The following is a 24,740-nucleotide window of genomic DNA, read 5'->3' as shown; positions in this document are numbered from 1 at the left end:
GCCAAACAGAAACAACAGATACAGATTAGATATGGACAGATACCCTCTCTCCCCTGGAGGTAGTCATTCCAGAGTAGAATTGGGACACACTGGCAGATGGAGGCAACATGGAGAAGCCTGTAGAAAAAATACACTTCAGGATCCAACACTGTAAAGCCAGGAACCGTCCCCCCTAAGTTAACTTATCAGTGTAACACATGCACAAATCTCTTTTCCTGATATCTGCTTTTTAAGAGCTAGTTAGTGAACGGGTAAAGGGAAGAGAATAAATAATTTTAAAACAAACAATGCATTAAACTCACACGTGGTTGCTTGCAATATTATGGGGTACATTTCTAAAGTGCTCATCATAGCACAACACCTACAGAGCCTGAATTCCCTTTTTTTGTTATAACCTATGGAATATCAATCATCATTTGTTAGCTATGAGGCCTAAACATACATCTATTTCTGCTTAGAGGAAAACTATAATGGAATGAGGTATTCTAGCCACTACAAGTAAACAATAAAGATTAAGGGCAGCCTCACTTTCTAAAGGGAAAATTGTGTCCCTACATCTGTAGTCAGGTGTTCAGCTATCCAAATGCAGATTTGTATTAGCAATTAACTGCAAGAGCACAAAGAATGCAGGGGCCATTTGTGCCATTTAATCCAGCAAAATGGATTAAATCCTAGCTCATTAAAATAAATGGCAAATCTCCCATTGTCTTCAGTAGCGTCAGGACTTCAAACCAGATGGGCAGATGTGCCACTGAAAATCTGACCTTAAATCACACAGGTAATAACAATTAAACAGGAAGCTGCTGATTTGATAGTGAAAAACAGGAAAAGCCACTCTTAATTTCCTTTGTCTCAATTATAACCTGGAACAGGGAAGTATCAGTAAAATAGCAGCTGTGATGGAGAGTTATCAGCACTATTCAGACTTGCAGAGATACTGAAAAACTATTCTCAAAAAAGTTTGGAAAATTTATTAAATAAACATATTCTTTAGTAAAGATCCCCTTTATAATTACTGCCATCTTCTTTTAACTAGGCCAGAGGTAGTCCCAGGCTCAATAACGGTGTACATTCATGGAACGATCCATCTGTTAGGATGCTTTGGTTAAAGCATTAGCTGCTTTAATTAAAATGGGAATGTATTAATGGCACTGAAAACACATGCTGAGATGCGTTACTCACCTGAAAGATATATCATTTGATACTGCAGTAAGGATCACATACCAGTCTATGTGGGAAGTCACTCAGGGTCTCCTGCTGCAATCTTGTCTTCACTGCTGCTAGAAAGATCACCCTATTTTACTGTACTAGGTAGTTTAGCCAGCTGGGAAAGGTTTATTTTTGCTGTTTTTAAACACACAAAAATGCCTTTACTCACTATATGCAAAACCAAACAGTCTAAAGAAGGAGGGAGACAGATGCACTTTGTAAGTTTTGCTGTAGGTCATTGCATTTTGCTTGTGCTTTTGTTCAGACTTTTGGATTGAACTGTAGCATGTTTTTATTCAGCTGTTTGTAAGATGAACTGTTCTGTGATATTATTTCTGCAGTAAAGAAACCTAGCCCTGTATTCTTTGTGCATTGAGTCCTACACCAAAACTGTTTTTTAAGTAATAAAATATAATAAAAAAAACAGTGAAGATAAAGGTTTCAGGGTAGCAGCCGTGTTAGTCTGTATTCGCAAAGAGAAAAGGAGTACTTGTGGCACCTTAGAGACTAACAAATTTATTAGAGCATAAGCTTTCGTGAGCTACAGCTCACTTCATCGGATGCATTTGGTGCCGAAAGCTTATGCTCTAATAAATTTGTTAGTCTCTAAGGTGCCACAAGTAGTGGATTATAGAAGCCATCATATATCCCGAGCACTTAATTCAATCAATCACTCAGATAACAAGAAGTCAGACCAGCATAGTATTTGTGCTTAAAGTGCTCTTTATCTGATGCAGCAAATATCAGGCCAACAACCTTCTGCTCTCTAAGTAGCGCTTCACAGATGATTAGAGAGGGGAAAACACAGTAGCACAAACTTTCAAGTCAGAGCTCCTTTGGAAATAGCACTGAATTCTAAGTGGTGCAGCATTATCACTTCCACAGAGCCTAAGTGAACCCATACCTTGTGGGCAAGATATCCTTGTGCCCATGAATTCTGACCATAATCAGAAGGGAAGGTTGATGTTAGTGCCCTGATGTGATCTCCTGCAGTTAGAAAGCAAGCTCAGGAATTAAAATTTAGAAACTCATTAAAGGAAGAGGTGGCAGTCAGATGAATGAACGGCGGATGTCAATAGTGCGGCCTCGGCTGGGTCTGGCAGGAAATCTGTCATTGGGACTAGCTCGCCCTGGCAGTGTTGGATTTGGCCCTGGCAGAGAGCCAATTGGATCAAAATGTGGTTTGAATGGAGGAAACTGGCCTGGCGCCTCCCCTGGGCCAGGGATGAGTGAGTTAATTGGGTCTCCAACATAAGGAAGAGTTGGTCTCTCATCATACTCTCCACCAATGATCATTGGGGGGTAGATGGAGTTAGGAGAGAATGGGTTGGGAGGGAAGGGGTTTGGATAGAATGGGCTGGGATGAAATGGAATGGGATGAGGAGGTGGGGGCAGGAACATCATGTGCCTCCATCTCAGGTTTTCCTTCTTCTGCTTTAGTTTCTTCTTGTACAGCTACAGAAAAGAAAAAATGGAGATTAAAATTTGAGTAGTGTTCATTGTTCTAGTTTCACCCACATTGGATTTCCTTCACACACTAGTTGCAGGCGTAGAAGGCAAGGGAGAGCTCCCTCCATCAGTTATTTACAATATGCACACTAATGATCCAGCTGCCAGTATTCAACTCACAGCAGGACTGTCCTGATTCAGCAGACTCAGACCATCCTTCTGAGCATCAGACTTTTCTGTGGAAAGGGCTCTGACTTGGTCAGTCCCTCTCTTTTTGGATTTCCATCGAATTAGAACCCCAAAAATACTGACTACTTGGATTTTCTTTAAACCTCTATGACCAAATTTATCCCTGGTTTAATTCCACTAAAATTGTCAAGGTTACACCAAATACAAATTTGGCACTTTTAATTTTGTGTGGTTTATGGCTGCTTTGGAATCTAAATATTTGCCTAAAATCATCCAAAAGCCACCTTAGAAATGAAATATAATAGAGACAGGGCTAATTTTCCTTATCCCCACAAAGCGTTACTTACAATTACATGAATCATATTTTAAGATCCTTGGGTGAAAGTAAAGTTTGTGCCATTATAGACATTTTAGATAGGAAAACTGAGATAGTGAGCAGTTAAGTGACTTGTCCAACGTGTCATAAAAAGTCAGTGACTCCTAGTCTCTTGCTCTAATCACTAGAGGTTACTACTTCTCTAGCTGAAGAGGTTATTTCAGAATTGATAGTAACGTTTACAAACAGGCCCTGGTATCTGAGACTCAGTTACATTGTTCTACAGCACTGCTGGGATTCTCTCTTGCCAGTCTCAAGATCTAAAACAGCAACCCTCCTTCCTGCCAAGGACTGCATACAGCTCCCTGCAGAGATCCTCAAATCTATTCCAGGATTTGGCCAAGGAGGGCATTAGGAGTGATGCAATGCATTTTCTCATGTGTGGGCTGAATATGATGTGCATATGAAGATCTCAGCTCCGAGCATTTTAGAATCTAATCTCTGCTCCCACTTAATCTCCAAGCCTGACGCTCATTCTTAAACAAGCCATGGAGATTTATTCCAAAAGAGAACATATATAATAGCCACATACCTCTTTCCAGTCTGTGTCGCGAGGCCTAGCAGTTTGATCTGTGAAGGGGCAAAAATTAAATAAGCATTTAAAAAAAAAAAAAAAAAAAGGAAAAAAAAAAAAACATTCATACTGAGATGCGCAAGTAGATAGTTTTTGCGGGGCTTTACAAATAAGGTAGGTGATCAGATCCTAAGCACCTTTGTATATAAAGAGTTAGTATCCTTAAACATTAGGACTCCTAGAAGATGTACTGCCAGGAGCCATTCAACCTATTCTTTCTCTCTGCTTCACATCAAATTTCCTGTATCTATTCATCAACTATAGAAACCCTAGAAATATTGTCACTGCCAGTGTCAGTATGACAGCACTTTGCCTCTCAATCCATGACTGCTTAGTTTCCTAAAGAACTTCTCTTGAGGGACACTGGCAAAGGTTTTTTCCTCTCCCCATCTTTGCAATAAAGAGCCTGAGTGTTTATAGAAACAGCTGAAAAGTAGGAGACTCAACGCCAGGTGACGGGCCAGCTCTCTGTGGACCACCAGCAAATGTTTGGCAGATTATCAGTTGCCCAAAATCTAAGAATCACTGAAGGGAAGCATCTGCCAATATTATGCTTTTAACTAGCCAACATAATTAGTCAATATAATGATTAATTAATAAATTTACTCTCCATTTTTAGGAAACAGATGTAGCTGAGAAAGCCCCTCTTAATATGAATTTGACAAGAGACCTTAGGTGGCAGCCCAATTAGGGAGAAAGCGTGCATGTGGAAATCACCTCGGAAGTCCCGCAGGTATATAAATCTCCATAAAAGCTGGTCATTGGAAGCTGTGTAGAGGTCTCGGCAGACAGCAGACAGAGAGAGGAGTGAACGGATGTCCAGAAGTCGGAAAATCCGTAGCTTCAGTTCTAGAGGAAGGACTACCAAGCCAAACACATCTGGCAGGTTCAGACCTAGAACGGGAGGTGAGGAGAAAGCAGCATTATTTGCAATAATTGAGCGTCATTCCCATCATCAAGGGGTCCTTTCCTGGTTTGGAAACATTTTCCCTTAAGTCATTTCTCATGGAGCTTTCAGTTGCATTACTTAACTCTGAAAGTGCTATGATGAGACTTACTATGACAGATTGGAGAGAGACACTTTCCGCACATATGTGAAATGGACAAAATAGGAATATAGCACTGGCTAGGCTCCACACTATTGTCCCTCATAAACTTAAGATGCCCTAAGGAACTAATCATGCTTCACAGACTACAAAACTGAGCAAGAGGTTGGAAAGGTAAAGGCAATATTTGTCTAATTCCAGTAATCCACATAAACCACTTTCAACAAAGAACCTCTAATCCCATGAAAACGCAACAATATCTAAAAAATACTTCAAGAGAAAGAATTTATCATTGAGTTTGTCTTTGAATTGTGAGGATGAGATTTAGTCTGGCAATTCCTGTATAAACAAACTATGCTTTACTATTACCACACAAATCACCAAACTCAATTGCTTCACACCATTCCTTCCAACATCATCTCAGTAACCAACCATTAAGCATGTCCTCCCACAAAAAATGTAATACTGCACAGCTTTCCCCCAGCCTGACAAAGGAACAAATAGACAGCACAGAACTTCAGCTAAGGAATTCAGCACTTTAAGCCTGGTTGCTACTTTATCATCATCGCCATTGGAAATAGTCTTTCCAGCTGTATCAGCAGTGGCATAAATCTTGAGCCCATTAAGTGAAACCCAAATGCTCTATTTAATTTGAACTACACAAGCAATTTCAGATTTTTAACAGTTTTATTAACATTTCTAAAATTAGATGACTACTAATTTAATATCTTTAGAACTAGGAATATTTATTCTTACTCTGTATGTAGCTAGCACTTAGGTTATTCACGACTCTTTCTATGTAGGGCTATGGATAGTTCCCAACTGATAACATACCAATTGCTTTTATTGATGTTACCTTGTCGGGCAGCAGCCAGAAGAGGGTACACCAGCTGGTCTTTAAAGAGGCGGGATAGTTTCTGAAGATCTTTGTAGACCCCTCCAACATTTTCTTCTATTGAAATAAGAAGACAGAGTTTAACTTCAACAGGTTGTTATACAACATACAAGGCAGAGAGGTTTATGGGTTACATTTTTCTGTACAAACAGAATTCTATAGTTCATGAAAGTTTTCATTTTTCATATGAAGGAAACAACGAAGTAAAATACTTCATTTGGGATGGACCAGAATAAGAGGACAGGCACTGGAACCCGGCCAAATCTACAGTGGGGTGAAAGAAATAAAGCTAAGAATCCTGGTGGATATATTATTGTTATTATGGAACCTCAATCAAGGATCAGATACGCTCTGCGTTAAATATGCCACAAAGCCCTCTTTGTCCTCCTGCTGTGACTACATAGGGCAGCAAATATGACATTAAGAGACCTGTGATAAGCCAGTAGAATAGTTTGAGAAAAGGATGGAGTTTCAGCCTTCAGCTGGGAGTTCCTTGTATTTCTGAGATTGGATACAGACTCCTTTGTAATTACTTATTTTTCTCCTTTAAATCATCTCCAACAATCCAAAAATCAGACATTTAAATATATGATTAGTTTTAAAAACAAAAAGAACCACTCCGCAGTCCTATCAAGACTTAGAAGTTTCTTAGAAGATCACAATCCGGTGGACTAGGTCAGTAATTAAGAAGTGTTGCCACCACAGTAATGTAATGGACCAAGTCCATAGCATATATTCACAAGTAGCCAAGTGTTATCCTTTTGCATTTACAGACACCAAGAGTTTTTCAAATGAAATTTGTTTACAGACTCTTAACACTTTTGCCAGATTTTAGCCACAGAGCAGGCACATATGCTTGAATTGTTAACCTGACTGATGAGGGGCTGACAGGAATGGTTGCCCATTCTCTCAGTGCAGCAACAAAAGAAAATTGGTGCTGCTATGATCTTGGCTACACTTCACTGTTTAGCTATCCTTCTGTAGCCTTTTCAATAAAGTCTTGTTATATAAGGATCTGGGGCTACCCAGGATGCAGTGCAATAAAATGCAGCTACTGGCAACAAAACAGTCATGCGTACTTTAGAGTACAAAACAGAGTCAGACCTGTGCTAATGTAAAATCCAGATCTTTTGCATTGGATGTTTCCCTAATTTTGGCATCCTGGACTCATCTAAGTGGTCAGCACACGCTTTCTAACAAGACAACATTTACAATAATTGCAATGCCACAAAGACAGAGCTGACAGTCACACTGAACCCCCAATTCCCACAAAAAGAGAAAACAAAAACAATGAGTCCCAGATGGTTCACCATTGCTACCTTAGAAACACCTATATACATCCATATATTTAGTTAGAAGCCCCATGAAAAAGGGATATAATGCAGAAGAGGCCCGATGGCCTCTCAAGGTTCTTCACTTACATAGCTAATCTAGGAAATTCAAGTAATCTTAACAGCAAAATTCTACTTAGTGGCCACACTTCTGTATTCCTTTTTCCTCATGGCTAGCTCCTTCATGAACTGGTGGTCACCCGCCTTCTTTTATCACCACCTTTGGCATCTTGGGCCTCTCTGTCAAACGTTTGCTGTCTATGTTAGTCCCCTCCCTCACTTTTCAGGCTGGCTGTTTTCTAAAGATCCGCATTCTAAATACCTGATTCCTGAAAGCAAATGAAGGATGTTGGCAACAGCTGCAGTCTCTTCACACTTTTAATCTCATTGTTGATTTTTAATGTTGCTGCAAATGCGAAAGAAAGAAAGAAAAAGAAATGAATGAGCATGGTGAGAGGCTACAAAGACCATCTCATTACTACCTTATCCTTGGAAATAATTTAGTTTTTCTTCCCCCAGTCTCATTCCTGAGGAGAGGAACTGAACACACATTTTTGACAAGTAGATATCTAAACCCATTTTACCTCCCCAAAAATGAATATATGCAAAATAGCATAGAAAAGAGAAAGATACCTACAGCAGTTTATCAGTTGAAATAGTCATAACAAAAGGTAAGGGATGGCAGTGATACACCATGAACCATTATTTCTAACAAGGTCATTGAAGAAATCAAACTGTAGCAAGGAGTCATTGCTCCTGTTCACTAAATGAACACTCTTGTACACGAAGCAGTCAGTGCACCGCCCCTCTCCATAACAAATTCAAGTAAGCATTTCTCCTGACTTGGCCAAAGGATTAGATTTAAATCCTGGACAGTGAGACATGCTTCATCTTATATCCTGAGAGAGCCTAAGCGCTTATGCATGCGGTCATGGATTTTTTTTTTTTTTTTTTTAATATATATGTACTTTCCACTGAAGTGCACATTTCTGTATCTGAGGTTAGAATCAAGCCCAGAAGTAACACTGCCTCTGCAAAACGTGGAAGTGTCCGAAATGATGAGTAAAATTAGGACAAAAAATACTCCAAATAACCTGGAAATCATTTTGAGAGAAAGTAATGGCACTAATTTTCTGGAATGAATAGTTCTGATGAACTGAAAATGTGGAATGAAGCTTAGGGATGTTGCTAAAGCGACTGCTTGCTGAATCAACAAAATAAATAAGTCTGGAACTTGCCTGTGACCTTTACAAATAGCATGCAATACAAAAACATAAATACTGCTAAACCCATTACGTCTATTTTAACACCTTGTATTGTACATCACAAGTTCTCATGAGTCAAAAGAAGGAACATACAGGTTTGCCAACATGCTAATTAAAAGTGAACACTTGAGCTGGCTCAGTAGCCATGGGGTATTGCTCTGTATTGATAGGTGGGATCCTAGGATCGCAACCTAGGCAAGAAGGAGCCAAGCACCATTCAGAACCAGAACCTTTTCTTGCTCAACTAATTAAGAAGCTAAAGATTCAAAGGAAGTCTAGTCCCATCTTCCCTTGCTGGAAGAATGGTAGCTCTGATGTAGCACCACAAAGAGAAAGGGGGAAGGGAGGGAGGGAGAGAGAGAGTGATTCCAGAGGGGAAAAGGATGAAGTAGCATCATATGACAATATATACAGTATATGGGGTAAAAAAAGTCAGATCCCAGAGACATTTCTAATATCTGGCACAGTTACCATTAATGACAATAAGATCTCCCAAAGGCACACAGGTCAGAGCAGCAGAACCATCTTCACAGAGGGGATGAGTGTACTGCAGTTTATAAACACCTCCACTTCTCCATTTCTCAGGCATAGATACTGCCTTTGCTTCAGTCCCCTGACAGTAAATGAAAAGATAAACAACACTGCATTCCTGAGCAATCCAACCAAGGCTGAGAAGAACTAAATTAAAACATTAACAGCTACTCAAATCCCAACAGATATGTGTGTGACAGAATAATTAATATGTCTGCTCTACAGAGTAACACTACTTAGGTGGTGTAATGTGGCATAAAGGTTTTATCAGCATAAGCTTGGGATGGCCACATTAACATACCTCTAGCTTCACCGCTTGTGAATACACAAGTCATCTTAAACTCGTATCAATAAAACCTTTATACCACAATTCACTATATATTCAGTACATGCCACAGGCTGCAGAAAATTAATATTAAGAATGTTTTAAGAAAGGCTGTTGGGACAATTTTCACCTCTCTCCCAGTGAAGCCAGGTGCCTTTGTCTTCATGAATCCACATTTATTATACATAACTGGTTTGACTATATATATTTAACACACATACACAAAAACACTGTTAAAAGAACATTAAGTTTACAAAGTCAAGCACCCAAAAGTTAGGGAATGCTAGAATTAAGAGGCCTGTGCAACCTTAATTGGGTCCCCTCGTACATATGCATGATGATACAATCTGTAATTGTATGATCATATACTATATTTTCAACAGGAGCCCTGCCTTATTCACTGCATAGGATGGACAGTACTCATTGAACAAGCAGCTATTCAATATTGTTTTCCCCTCACTGAACTATACATGGCCACAGGCCTTATTTACTGTACATTATTCAAACCTTGCTCTAAAGACAGAATTATTAATTTCCTCATGGGCTTTTCTATATGGCTCTCATTACTATAGTATCTGTGTGCTTCACTCCATTTGTTTCCTCACAATTTTGTGCTGCAGCCTCAGTTACTACTTCCAAGACTTCTGGCTGAGCTGAAGAGACATAGCTCACAGTGGCTATGACTAGTGCATCCTACAACTAATAGCCAAGGGGTGAGGGAAAATGCTCATCTCATGCAGATATATGGACTTCTTAGCCACAGTAACTATCATCTGAGGTGAACACCAATGAAACTATCAAATGGGGGGGGGGATTGTAACAAAGACATCCACTGTCATAAATCCTGTTCCCGTATATATATAAAAGGAACTCAATTATTCCAAATCAGAAGGCAGGCAGCCAATACACAATGCTGGTATGAAAGACATATTTTTCCTTTGTGGATGCCAAGAGAGGCAAGGGTGGAGTACACAAAGTTATTGATAACTGAATACAGAATGATATAAATGCATACATTCTCCACTTCTAGAAACTGAATTTAAACATTATCCCTGTATAGCCAAAAATTAATAGCTAACACCCTCCCATTTAAGCAGGGAGGCCAAGGATTGAATAGATATGTAGACTGGACTACTGTCTCACTCCTAGAGATTGTACCACTCTTTCATCATTAAGGCATGTTGGCAAGATAAACTAGAGAAGCTGGTACTTCAGCTGCCCATGCTGCTGAGAGGGATGTAGATCATCAACAGTAAATCTTTAAGCACAGACACATGAACAATATTCTAGATATTCCAATGTTTCTCCTACTAAGTGGGAGGCTTCTCTTCCAGTTTTGCATTTACCTGAGGTACATAACCTGTCTCCATCATGAGAAGATGTACCAGAACTATCAAGGCATCGTTGGCACTGGTACATTCAGCAGAATGGTAGAGGGTCTCCAAGGAGTGTGGCACTTCCCCATCCACAGCTTCACTGCACAGCATTGGCTCAGAAGGATAAGAACCTGTACCTTCTTCCAGATCAACGTCATCTGGGACTAGCCCAGAAGCAAACTCTAGGCTGGATCCTGCCTTAAAGGGAAAGTAATAAAAACAAGGTGGCATTCAGAAATTTATGCCTACATGGATTAAGTTGATAATCTTGCTAGCCCTTTCAGTCTTCTTTCAACTGTATTGTGAAGCTCTGATTTGGGGGTACATACTGGTCAGTCTCTCAGAATTGCCATGCAGAGCTTAGAAGGATACTACTTTTGAATGATAACTTTTCTCAAACGTAAGAGGGGCTTTCTTGCACTACAACTCAAAGCAACCTCCAAGAGATAGAATGTCTCGGGGTTAGGGCACCGGAGTTGATTCAATTCTTCGTTCTCCCATAGACTTCCTGTGTGATCTTCACCAAATCACTTAATCTCTGTGCCTATGTTTCCCATCCGTAAAATGGGAATACTACTACTACTTTTGTCTGTTTTGTCTATTTGTAATACAGGCTCTTCAGAGCAGAGCCTTTCTATTATGTGTGATAGTTGTTGTACATACAATGGGCTTATATGCACTACTGTACTACAAATAAATAATGTATTAAAGCACCATGAAGATTCTTAGAGCAGGCTACAGGGGCACAACTCTTCACAGAATGGCATCACCATTTGTCAAAATTCAAGGCAGCTGACCAAAAATGACAAGACTGGTCCAGAATGCCCAAGATTCTTTGTAAATGAAATTATTCCCAGCCCCTTAGATCTAATTCTCAAGAGCGTCCCCCTCAAAAACCATAAAGGTTGGTGGCCTCACCACACTTTCCCTTCTACTAAGATAGCCTTAAAGTCAGACATTCAGATTTTACAACATATAGTATGATTACATGCCGCCTCAAAACTGCCTGAGATAAAATTCAAAAGAAGCAATTTAAACTGTTTTTCAAATTTTTACACTTCTTTAGTTTTGTGGCACATAAAGGAGTACATGGAAAGTTGCTCTCCATCTTTTCCTAAATTTTGGGAGGAAAACCTACTGGAAGGGAGGGAAGAAATTTTATCTTAGACACATGAAATAAGTATGACTATATGATTAGTATGTCCAAACTTTTCTGAAATGAGGAGCTTGTCTTTTAAGAGTAAAGTGTAGGGGCAGTGCTCCCCACAAAGGTGGAAAATTTTCTCCCACATTTTACTTTTTCTAAAATTTCCTCCCTCACCCCTTAATTTATATTACAATTTATTTTTCAAGTTTTCACATTGGTGCCCACAAAGCCTGTAACAAGATGCTCTACATTTCTGTGTTTTAGGATTGTGTGTGTTTAAAAAAATATAGTTTCATGTGTTGGAACCAACCCTAAAGTGACACATTTCTTAAAAGGGAACTGTTCCTGCAAAATATTCTGCTTCATGATAAACTCTTTAAACCATGGACACTATTTCAACTGATTACAAAACTGCTCTCTCCTCCATTATTTCACACTGGCTCGGTTGAGGGCTTAGGGGAGGAGGAGGGGGAACGCTCAGATACTCTTGTGGCAATTATCAGAAGTGGCTTTTTAAAGGGAGGCTGTGGAGGTGGGAGAAGAACTCACTCCTAGCTCCCTTGAAAAGGGTGTGTGTTTCTTCAGAAATCTGATTAGCAAAATCTAGAGATATGTAAAGGACTCAAATGGAGTTTGAAACACCTTAACGTCTCTGGCATGGATAAGGCTTAATAGCTTATAAATAGAGACAGTACTAGACAAATAAGTGATTGACCAAACACCAGGTAAGCACCTAGAACCATACTTCAAGGACGCTCCCTATTATACAGTCTAGCAACCAGCACTCAATGTGCTGTCTCCTCTTATTTCCTGATCTGTGTATCTCAGTCCTTAAGTACTTACCATATCATCGCTCTTCTGAGCATCAGTCTGAGCTTTATGGTCTTCACACGGCCCATTCTGCCTTTCTGTTTCTGGACTGCTGGCCTGACTGTGGCTGGTGGTCAAGGTGAACAGTTTGTGATTATTCTGGAGTGAGGGAGGAGGAGGTGAAGATAAGGATGGGGGTAATATGGGTGCTGCATTGGTCTCGTCCAGTAACAAACATATCATATCTCCAGAAACTATCCCATATGAAGCCAAGGTCTCATGGTCTCCAGTGAGGGCATCTTTGTTGTTCAATGTTATTGCAAACTGGGTATGAGAACTGCAAAGAGATAGAAAAAACTGCAAGGCCATGTCTGGTAGGATCAGTTTAAGTCATACATTCAGATTACACAAATGTATGTGGTAAGATTATTAAATGATTTTGATAAACCTAAGTACTGGTCTTATTAGTCACATGCCCAAAAGAAGCACTGGGAAAATAAATGATGGACACAGTATAAAACCAAGATACAGGTAAAGTGATTTTTTTCTACCTTTCTCTCTTTGTGTTATGTTTGTTTTAACTAACAGTCACAGAACCTAAAAATCTTGGATAGGTTTAAGCCTCCATCTCTGAAAAACAGGTAACTGCCTCTGTCTACAATGTACCTTATAAACACATTCTGGGAAGCAGCCAATTGCCCTTAAAACTAACACCAGTTTCAGCAGCTGTAGGTCAAAGATTTTAAATGAATCACTAGGGCAGAGTATATTTAAAATAGCTAATTCTTGAAAATATTTCTATACAAATATCCTTTAGCTTGCTCAATGTGAGGGTCTTTGGGCAAGACCTTGAAAAATAAGGTCTTCCCAGAGACAGCAAAGATTCCACGACATTTTAATAAGATTAATGGTTTGTCCTGATGTCTTAGGACAAGTTCCCCCTCCCCATGCTGTTGTGTAGCACGCAGCATGCTGCTAGCATACATATATACCACTTGTGAAGCGCTCTGGGATCCTTCAGAATGAATATGAAATACACACACACACACAAAAACATTAATGCAAATATTTTACTGCCCGTAGCCTGTTGAAGGGGCTCAATTTTAAAAAAAATCACTTAATAGCTTTTATTCTCCTTTAAGCAAAATCACAAGCCTTTTGCACACAAATCTTTTCGTGATTGCTGAAACACAGAGCCCCCTCTAGGTGACGGCTATACAGCCATACTAAAAAGACAAATTCTAGTTTGTGTCACACAGAGGAAAGGTTCAATTTTGGTCCATAAATGTTGTACGATCAGACCTGGGTTGAGCATTTCAGAGGGGTGTATGAGAATAACTTTCACTTTTCTATTTATATAATCACGACTCAGGAAGCAAAATTCTCCAACATCATTTTGTTTAGCAAACTCCCTACAGCCTCTTTTCTTTTATTTCCATTTTCGCGCTGAGGGAGAAATAAAACCGAAAGCGACGAGTCCGCTGAGTAAACACCGGGCGTTTTACCCTCTTTTACTTCTCCCACATGATTTTTTTTTTTTTTTTTGGGTGAACGGTTCGGAAGTGACAGCTCTGGATCGCGTACAGTCCTACTGCCCGCAGCTCGGGCGCAGCAGCGGGGTCATCTCCCAGCCTGTGCCTCAGCCGAGGGATGGCGGGACCCTCCCCCGCAGCTAGGGTCGTTGCGGCCCGAGGCCTGGCCCCAGACAGGGCCCCCAAAAGCATGCGCGCGTCTGAACCGTTCAGGCGGGGCCCGGCCGCTGTGCGGGCTCGTGCCCTTGGCACGCGCTGCGCCTGTTGCCGGGTTTTTCTCCGCGGCCAGGCGGGCTAGAAGCGCGATTGTACCGTGAGCTGCGGCCCAGCGCCCCCAGGGGAGCCAGGAGCTACCAGGAGACTCGGGATAAAAACCCGAGGCCTGGAAACGCTGCAGCCAGGCCTGGCGCCCGCTGCCCCAACGGCCGCCCTCGCCCCTTCCCCGCGGCCTCGCGACGCTGCCCACGGGGGGAAGGGGGAACGCGAGGCCCCGCCCGCCCCCCGGCGGCAGCAAGTCCCCCGCAGCCCGCGGCAGGATGGCTGGGTCAGAGGCACGGCCCCGCCCCCCTGCACTGCGTGGTACTAGCCGGGCGTTACCCGCCGGCCTAGGAATGCCCGCGCTCCCTTGCGTTACCTGTAGCCCCAAGTGGGCAGCAAGGCCTGGCACAGGTGCGCGCGCAACTCCCCCAGCGTTGGCTCCGCCCCCTGCATCTCGAGCGGGGCCGTCCGCTTATGCAGCCGGACCCGGAGCTTCATAGCGGCAGCGGCTCCGCGCTCTCCCCTCAGGCTCCCCTCTGCCCCCTCGGTGTTGGCGGCGGCGGCGGCGCGGGGGCTGCTGGGGATTGTTGTTGTTTTGGTTGGTGAAGCACCACCTCGCTCCCTGGGAGCCCAGCCCCCTTCCCGCCCCAGCCCGGCCCGGCCCCGCCCCTAGGTGTTCATGGGGGCGGCCCCCGCCCAGCTCTCCGCACCAACGGTAACGTTGAGGAGCGATGATTCGGCGCTCGCCGCAGCATCTGCGCACTTCCGCGCGTGCACGCTGAAGGACAGGCTCGAGTCCGCCCAGCTCGATCGATGATTCGGTGCGCGCCCTGCTTCCGCGCATGCGTTCTGAATGCAAGCCTTGGGCGAGAGCGCGAAGCTTCTGCCCATGACGGTGGGAAGCCGCAGGAAATCACGTGGCCAGCCTTTGCTGCTGCTGTGGGGCATCAGCTGTCAGCTCCTCCCCCCAATGTTGACCCTGACGCTGAGGGGATGCTGAGTGGGTGCGGAGGGCCCTGCAACCATGACCTCACACTGGGCCCTGCTAGATCTAGACCAGGCCCCAGCCCTCTGTGCAGCGTTACCACCAATATTGCTAAACCTGAGCATTAACATCCCTGAGTCTGCCCCCACCTGCCAGCCCTACATCCACCCCTTGCAAAAAAAAAAAAGAAAAAAAATTGGCAGGAAGGCACTTGGCAACTTCTCTCCAGGCCAGGTACAATCCAATGGTTACAATCCAGCCATAAGCAGCATGAGCTGATAACAGCAAAATTGACTAATTTTTAAAAAATCTCATTATAAAATTAGTGGGTGGAACATGTCTTGACTCATCTTCAGCAATGCATCTGATAGTGTCTCATGAAATCTTCCTCCAGAACATCAAGGCTTGCCACAGCAAAACACTTCTTGACTTCTTTGGGGAAAAGACTGGACTGAATAGTAGCAGTGTCAGATCAATTGTAAACTCCGAAGTACCATCAAATGGAAGACATTCCCAGCTTGGACAGTGGCTAAAGGGGTTGCTCCAGAATTCTTGCCTATTCCCGTTGATTTTTATTATTATATTGCAAAGAAGCTGGCCTGTCCATAGCATCCCTGAAAATTCATCCATCTGCATTTTCTGCATATTTTTACCTGTCTGGTGTTTTTTCCCCACTCTACAGTTTCAAACAGCTTTAAAGACTTTACCCATGCTTTTCCCCTTATAAGCCTATTCCTGCTTGGGAATTGAATTTGCTGCTAACAAAGTTTATAGAGCCATCCTTTGAGCTTCCTGTGGATTGCTTTTTGGATTACCTGTCTCACACAACTTTCTTTATAGTTATCATTGCTGCCAGGAGTATCAGTGAATTGCGAGCTCTGGTGGTGGTGTTACCCTAAGAGCCAAGTGTTTTTACATGCTGTCATAAATATAAACACCTTTAAATCCCTCCTGGCCAGAGGAAAAGCCCTTTCACCTGTAAAGGGTTAAGAAACCTCACCGGCACCTGACCAAAATGACCAATGAGGAGACAAGGTACTTTAAAAGCTGGAGGGGTGGGGAGAAACAAAGGCTTTCTCAGTCTGTGTATTGCTTTTGTAGGGCCTAGAGCAGGAATACAGGTTAGAACTCCTGTAAAGGGTTAATAAGCAATCTAGTTAGATATGTGTTAGATTCTGTTTTGTTTAAATGGTTGATAAAATAAGTTGTGCTGAATGGAATATATATTCTGGGTTTTGTGTCTTTTTGTAATTTAAGGTTTTTCCTAGAGGGATTCTCTGTGTTTTGAATCTGATTACCCTGTAAGGTATTTACCCTCCTGATTTTACAGAGGTGATTCTTTTATCTTCAATTAAAATTCTTCTTTTAAGACCCTGATTGCTTTTTCCTTGTTCTTAAGATTCAAGGGTTTGGGTCTGTGCTCACCTATGCAAATTGGTGAGGATTTTTATCAAGCCTTCCCCAGGAAAGGGGGTGTAGGCTTTAGAAAGATTTTGGGGGGGGGGGAAGATACTTCCAAGTGGGCTCTTTCCCTGTTATACGTTTGTTAGATGCTTGGTGGTGGCAGCAATAAAGTTCAGGGGCAAAAGGTAAAATAGTTTGTACCTTGGGGAAGTTTTAACCTAAGCTGCCAAAAATAAGCTTAGGGGGGTTTTCATTCAGGTCCCCACATCTGTACCCTAGAGTTCAGAGTGGGGAAGGAACCTTGACACATGCCAACCCAAAATGTATTCCTAAAGTGTGATGGACTTTCATGTTAATCAGTCTATCTCCCTCCTGGTCTTCTTCCCAGCCTTGCACTCACACCTGGGGGAGACCTGTCTCCACATCTTAGATGTGAAGAATGTATTTGTTTTTATCTAGAGAGATATAAACCCTCCCAAAAATCCAGTAGGTTGTTTGTGGTGTATGGGGAGAAATGTAAAAGGCAGGGACCTCCACTCACAGATTAGCCAAATAGATTATTTTGTGCCTTTGGTTATGCTATCCTGTGTCTAGGATCCCTTACCAACAAGAATTGAGGCTTAAACCACTAGAGCTATGGATGTTTCTGTGGCCTGTCTTTAGGCTGATGCCCATGGGTGAGACTTGCAGAGCAGAGACTTGAAGTTTAATTCCCACCTTCACTAAGCACTACCCCTTAGACTTAATCTCCAGTTCAAATGCTGAGGTTTTGGAATTCAGTGCTTCAGCCTCTGTTTATCTCACAACTCGTCAGCCCAACTTCCATCTTGGATGGTACTGCTTGCTAGATACCCACTAATAGTGGTTCTGTGAGCTTATCACCAGGGTACCAATCCCTTAAGTATGAATGCACAGAATAACTCTTAAACAACGGTTACCAGTAAGTAATCTTCCCCTCTTTTTTTTTTTTTTTTTTTCCTTCCTCTAAAAAAAATTCACTTGCAATTCTGGAACCTGGGACTGTTGACAGCAGGTGCAGCATGTTTCCCCTAGGAGACTGGCCAGGCTGACTTTCTGTTTGTAAAGAGACACAGCTTTTATTGGTCTCGCAGCAAGCAAAAGAGACGGGTGAGGCAAAGCAAGCTTGGGATACTTTACAAAGGTATAAAAAGTACAGCAATGGTGGGTAAACCTCAGAAGATTTAGTTTGTATATCCACCTAAAAGTACAGCTTATTCAAACGTTACATCTCTTTGGTCTGCAAAGCTCATGAGAACAGGCTTATCTTTGCTGTTTCAGCACTTCTGGTTCTCTCAGACAGCTGTAAACAGGGAGTGCAGAGGGGTTAAAATTATAAAACATCTGTAACTAACATTTTTGAAATATCAAAAGGGTCAGTTTGAAGTTTGGATGAAAATTTGGATTTTTTTTTTCTGTACCAATTCATCCACCCCAGATAAGTCTGGCTGCTATATTTTATTTTACTGCTGAGTGCCATATTGAATGTGCCTAAAACTGAGGCACAAGTCCTGTACTGTGTCACATTTTACCAAATTTTTCTGCAGGAAAAGGAGACTGAAATAAAGAGGAAAGAAAAGGGTAATTCAAAGGAAAGTTTTGTTTTGGTGGTTGAATATCCCCCTTTGGTTAATGACAGACCTGGTACTTATTCTGGTCTCCTTTATGCCATGGATGATAGTATAATGACATTTTGAGCAATGTTTAAGCATCTCTCCTCACAATCCAGGGTACTGATAGAAAGTAGTGTGGCACTATTTCTGCAGTGTTGGAAGAATGCTAGGTTAGAAAGCCAGATATGTCAAACATGAATGAAAATTTCTGCAGGTGTGTTAATTAATCTCACCATAAACCAGGTGAGGTGAGCAACACAATACAAGGTACAAGCATACATCCACACAACATTAGGTTTTAACTTAGCAGGAAAAACTCCATACAAAGAAACAATCACAATGGAAAAGTTAAAATGCTTTGCGCAGCTTCAAAGCTTTATCCACATTAAAATGACTTATAACCACCAATCCCTTAGGCACATCTTTCCCTGCCAACTCCTGCTCCTATCCTCTGAATTGTGTTTATAGCATTTCAAGCTCCTGCTTCATGAGCCTTTGTAAGTAAAGTCGAATTTAAGCCTTGTGTATGTAATACAGTAGCACCAGTTTAGCTTAAGTAGTGATTTTAAACAGTTGCAGTTAAATTTGTCCAAAAAGCTCTGTTAACACTCTTATTTTAACTTAAATCAGACTTACTTCTGTTTAGCTTGTTGACTAAAAATCAACTGAAGTAAACCAAAATGAGCCACTCTTAAACCTAAATAAGAGGATCCACGCAGGGTTTGCACCAGTTTAACTAAATCTGTTTGAAAACCAATTGAAGTTAAATAGGTGCAATTTTCTTGTGTAGATAAGGCCTTCATTTTAGACTATGCTCCCTCATAAATCTTAAAATGATGATGGGATTTCACAATTATCAGCACCTCCCTTGGTACCTTTAGATAAAGGATAAACTATCAAGCAGTAAAGGTGTCATAAGTATACTACTTCCTCTTTCCCTTCCACATTTTTGTAAAGAGGCTGGCATTTAACTACCAGTAATCACTTTTTTTTTTTTAAAGCACACATCAGTAAGTATTAGACCCTCCTGAGCAAATATAAAGTTTATTCAGGGAGGAAAGGCAGGCATCGAGCCAAACCAAGAATTAACCAGTTTAAGAAACCTTCAAAACTTCCACTCTCCCCAGCCAAAAGAAATGGATGTAAATGGGATTTCAAGCTCTTTAACATGATGCTAAGTCCCAGTGACACAAGGAGTTATTCTCTGAGATGGGTTCATGTCTAAGGAACCTCTATCATGAGCAGGATTGAAATGACAAAAGAAGGTGTTCCTTGATTGGGAGTCACTAAAGGCACCATGGCTCAAACTCATTGTTCTGTTACTACTTTTTTGAACAGAGTTAAAGTTTGAAACTTGCTATGGACATGGGTGTGGTCTCTTAAAGTTGTGGTCGCTAACAGAGAATTTTAAAAATAAAAGGTTATAAGCAACTGAAATGTCATTTCTGGGCAGGCTCAGTGGGCATTTCATAAGATTTTCATACAAGGAACAGCTGAAAATTGTGGGCATGCATAAAATCAGAAGTTCTCACAATTAGGCTCGATTTTGCAATATTCTGAAACTGAGTTTTAATTTAAAATAAAAATCTAAATTTCTTGTTTATGTTTCTGTTAAGAATATATAGCCATCTGTATTAGGTTCCTTCTGCCCCTGATGATGTGCAGTCATGGACTCCACTCCTGGAGATGGTCAAGAGTTGGGCAAATGCCTATGAGGGGCATTCTCCTTCAGGAGTCACCCAAGCTACAATCCTCCATTGGAGGTGTGCACTGCAGACACTCCAAGGCCATGATTTAGCCTCTGCTCTCTTATTCTTAGAGTCTTCCTTCATAAGGGCTCAGCTTCTCTCCCAGCACAAAGCCCCTACAAGCTTCTACACACACACACGCTACAAATACAAAACCAAGTACAAATACCTTCTCCTCCAACAGAACTCCCACTCAAACTCCCCTGTTTACAGCTCTGTTTGCTAGCTGCTGTCTTCCAGGTGCTAAGATACAGGATGTAGACCTGAGGTTGAAAAGGATCCTAAAAGGAGCGGGAAAGAATTCCCTAATTATCCTTCATGTGGGAACAAATGATACCCCTAGATTCTCGCTGGAAAGTATTAAGGGAGACTATGCTAGGCTGGGGAAGACGCTTAAGGAAATTGAGGCTCAGGTGATCTTTAGTGGGATTCTGCCTGTTCCTAGAGAAGGGCAACAAAGGTGTGACAAGATTATGACTGTCAACAGATGGCTTAGGCAGTGGTGCTATAAGGAGGGCTTTGGGATGTATGGCCACTGGGAGGCATTCATGGACAGAGGACAGTTCTCTCGGGATGAACTTCATCTGAGTAGGGAAGGAAATAGACTTCTAGGATGGAGGCTGGCACAACTGATAAAGAGAGCTTTAAACTAGGAATTTGGGGGAGATGGTTGGGAGATGTCCAGGTACTCTCCATGCCAGATTTTAGCATTGAGAGGGAAGAAGATGAAGTAAGAAAGGATACAACCGTGGGTAGGAGAATGTATATAAGGAGCGAGGGCGGTGTGGATACCAGTCTAATAGGTTATACTGGCTGTAGAATGACTGTGCTTAATAGGGTACAAAATGTGAGCAAGGCCAAAAAGCAAAAATTAAGATGTTTGTACACCAATGCGAGGAGCCTAGGTAACAAAATGGAGGAACTAGAGCTACTGGTGCAGGAAGTGAAACCAGATATTATAGGGATAACAGAAACATGGTGGAATAGTAATCATGATTGGACTACAGGTATTGAAGGGTATGTGCTGTTTAGGAAAGACAGAAATAAAGGTAAAGGTGGTGGAGTAGCATTGTATATCAATGATGAGGTAGAATGTAAAGAAATAAGAAGTGATGCAATGGATAAGACAGAGTCCGTCTAGGCAAAAATTACATTGGGGAAGAAAACTAGTAGAGTCTCTCCTACAATAGTGCTTGGGGTGTGCTATAGACCGCCGGGATCTAATCTGGATATGGATAGAACCCTTTTTAATGTTTTTAAGAAAGTAAATACTAATGGAAACTGCGTGATCATGGGAGACTTTAACTTCCCAGATATAGACTGGAGGACCAGTGCTAGTAATAATAATAGGGCTCAGATTTTCCTAGATGCGATAGCTGATGGATTCCTTCATCAAGTAGTTGCTGAATCGACTAGAGGGGATGCCATTTTAGATTTGGTTTTGGTGAGTAGTGAGGACCTCATAGAAGAAATGGTTGTAGGGGATAATCTTGGTTTAAGTGATCATGAGCTAATTCAGTTCAAACTGAACAGAAGGATTAACAAAAATAAATCTGCAACTAGGGTTTCTGATTTCAAAAGGGCTGACTTTCAAATATTAAGGAAATTAGTTAGGGAAGTGGATTGGACTGAAGAATTTATGGATCTAAAGGTAGCGGAGGCTTGGGATTACTTTAAATCAAAGCTGCAGAAGCTATCGGAAGCCTGTATCCCAAGAAAGGGGAAAAAATTCATAGGCAGGAGTTGTAGACCAAGCTGGATGAGCAAGCATCTTAGAGAGGTGATTAAGAAGAAGCAGAAAGCATACAGGGAGTAGAAGATGGGAGGGATCAGCAAGGAAAGCTACCTAATTGAGGTCAGAACATGTAGGGATAAAGTGAGACAGGCTAAAAGTCGAGTAGAGTTGGACCTTGGAAAGGGAATTAAAACCAATAGTAAAAGGTTCTATAGCCATATAAATAAGAAGAAAACTTAAAAAGAAGAAGTGGGGCTGCTAAACACTGAGGATGGAGTGGAGGTTAAAGATAATCTAGCCATGGCCCAATATCTAAACAAATACTTTGCCTCAGTCTTTAATAAGGCTAAAGAGGATCTTAGGGATAATGGTAGCATGACAAATGGGAATGAGGATATGGAGGTAGATATTACCATATCTGAGGTAGAAGCAAAACTCAGACAGTTTAATGGGACTAAATCAGGGGGCCCAGATAATCTTCATCCAAGAATATTAAAGGAATTGGCACCTGAAATTGCAAGCCCATTAGCAAGAATTTTTAATGAATCTGTAAACTCAGGAGTTGTACCGAATGATTGGAGAATTGCTAATATAGTTCCTATTTTTAAGAAAGGAAAAAAAAAGTGATCCGGGTAATTACAGGCCAGTTAGTTTGACATCTGTAGTATGCAAGGTCCTGGAAAAAATTTTGAAGGAGAAATTAGTTAAGGACATTGAAGTCAATGGTAAATGGGACAAAATACAACATGGTTTTACAAAAGGTAGATCGTGCCAAACCAACCTGATCTCCTTCTTTGAGAAAGTAACAGATTTTTTTAGACAAAGGAAACGCAGTGGATCTAATTTACCTAGATTTCAGTAAGGCGTTTGATACTGTGCCACAAGGGGAATTATTAGTTAAATTGGAAAAGATGGGGATCAATATGAACATCAAAAGGTGGATAAGGAATTGGTTAAAGGGGAGACTACAACGGGTCCTACTGAAAGGCGAACTGTCAGGCTGGAGGGAGGTTACCAGTAGAGTTCCTCAGGGATCGGTTTTGGGACCAATCTTATTTAATCTTTTTATTACTGACCTTGGCACAAAAAGTGGGAGTATGCTAATAAAGTTTGCAGATGATACAAAGCTGGGAGGTATTGCCAATTCAGAGAAGGATCGGGATATTATACAGGAGGATCTGGATGACCTTGTAAACTGGAGTAATAGTAATAGGATGAAATTTAATAGTGAGAAGTGTAAGGTTATGCATTTAGGGATTGATAACAAGAAGTTTAGTTATAAACTGAGGACGCATCAATTAGAAGTAACGGAAGAGGAGAAGGACCTTGGAGTATTGGTTGATCATAGGATGACTATGAGCTGCCAATGTGATATGGCTGTGAAAAAAGCTAATGCGGTTTTGGGATGCATCAGGAGAGGCATTTCCAGTAGGGATAAGGAGGTTTTAGTACCATTATACAAGGCACTAGTGAGACCTCACCTGGAATACTGTGTGCAGTTCTGGTCTCCCATGTTTAAAAAAGATGAATTCAAACTGGAGCAGGTACAGAGAAGGGCTACTAGGATGATCTGAGGAATGGAAAACTTGCCTTATGAAAGGAGACTTAAGGAGCTTGGCTTGTTTAGCCTAACTAAAAGAAGGTTGAGGGGAGATATGATTGCTCTCTATAAATATATCAGAGGGATAAATACAGGAGAGGGAGAGGAATTATTTAAGATCAGCACCAATGTGGACACAAGAACAAATGGATATAAACTGGCCACCAGGAAGTTTAGACTTGAAATTAGATGAAGGTTTCTAACCATCAGAGGAGTGAAGTTTTGGAATAGCCTTCCAAGGGAAGCAGTGGGGGCAAAAGATCTATCTGGCTTTAAGATTCTACTCGATAAGTTTATGGAGGAGATGGGATAATGGGATTTTGGTAATTTATTGATCTTTAAATATTGAGGGTAAATAGGCCAAATCCCCTGAGATGGGATATTAGATAGATGGGATCTGAGTTACCCAGGAAAGAATTTTCTGTAGTATCTGGCTGATGAATCTTGCCCATATGTTCAGGGTTTAGCTGATCGCCCTATTTGGGGTCAGGAAGGAATTTTCCTCCAGGGCAGATTGGAAGAGGCCCTGGAGGTTTTTCGCCTTCCTCTGTAGCATGGGGCACGGGTCACTTGAGGGAGGATTCTCTGCTCCTTGAAGTCTTTAAACCACGATTTGAGGACTTCAATAGCTCAGACATAGGTGAGGTTTTTCGTAGGGGTGGTTGGGAGAGATTCTGTGGCCTGCATTGTGCAGGCGGTCGGACTAGATGATCAGAATGGTCCCTTCTGACCTTAGTATCTATGAATAAGCCTGACCTTCAAATCCTTGTTTTTCTGTGTGTTTCTTCTTTCTGCTGCTCAGAATTGAATTCACAGTAATATTCTAAGAGTGGTCTCATTAGAGACATTTAAAAAGGGATTTTTACCTTCTTGTTTTGGGACTTGATGGCTTTGTGTAAGCAGCCCAAAATATATTGGCCCAGATAGTCACAGGCTGATCCCTAGGTACAGAGAGATTTCCACATGAAGATCTTCCCTGACACACAGAGAACAATCTCCTCTGTAAAACAATCCCTAGGAACCTATGCAGATCTTTGCATATGGTGAGGATCTACACAGGGAAAGGGTTGGAGACTATGCAGAACAGGTAACATTTATTATAACTGTTTATTATTTGTATTGCAGGCCTCAGTAAGAGTTGGGACCTGACTTTGCTAGAGGCACAACACACAGGAAGGCATGGTTCCTGCTCCAAAGAGATTACAATCTAATTTAAGACAAGTTGCAACCGATGAGTGTGATAAATAATGGGAGGACTGGAGGAGAGAAGAGAAGGTTAATAGTCATAAGCTAAGGCTGGTACATAGGCTTGCTGTGTGCTCAA

General features: G+C 41.6%; 1 protein-coding gene across 1 annotated transcript; it reads right to left on the bottom strand.

The window, feature by feature from the left end:
* Positions 1-1,914: 1,914 nt before the first annotated feature.
* On the bottom strand, positions 1,915-14,958 carry FBXO7 (F-box protein 7). Its single transcript, XM_038386749.2, has 9 exons — positions 14,690-14,958; positions 12,557-12,860; positions 10,537-10,764; positions 8,806-8,947; positions 7,392-7,475; positions 5,700-5,795; positions 4,515-4,691; positions 3,756-3,793; positions 1,915-2,664 (listed from the first exon to the last, which is right to left on the bottom strand). The coding sequence occupies exons 1-9, from the start codon at positions 14,809-14,811 to the stop codon at positions 2,260-2,262; spliced, it is 1,596 nt and encodes a 531-aa protein (XP_038242677.1). The 5' UTR covers positions 14,812-14,958; the 3' UTR covers positions 1,915-2,259.
* Between the last annotated feature and the right edge of the window lie 9,782 nt (positions 14,959-24,740).

This window comes from Dermochelys coriacea, chromosome 1, assembly GCF_009764565.3.
Source record: "Dermochelys coriacea isolate rDerCor1 chromosome 1, rDerCor1.pri.v4, whole genome shotgun sequence".
In the NCBI taxonomy this organism is placed as follows: Eukaryota; Metazoa; Chordata; order Testudines; family Dermochelyidae; genus Dermochelys; species Dermochelys coriacea.
Note: the sequence above shows the minus strand (reverse complement) of the source record. Positions and strands in the feature narration are given on the sequence as shown.

Excerpts from the sequence above, each read along its gene's own strand:
- FBXO7 (XM_038386749.2), bottom strand. The coding sequence starts at position 14,811 with ATGAAGCTCCGGGTCCGGCTGCATAAGCGGACGGCCCCGCTCGAGATG. Across the intron at positions 4,692-5,699 it reads TCTGGCTGCTGCCCGACAAG|GTCTGAACCTGCCAGATGTG; the intron begins GTAACATCAATA and ends CTCCCGTTCTAG. Across the intron at positions 3,794-4,514 it reads ATACCTGCGGGACTTCCGAG|ATCAAACTGCTAGGCCTCGC; the intron begins GTGATTTCCACA and ends GCCCCTTCACAG.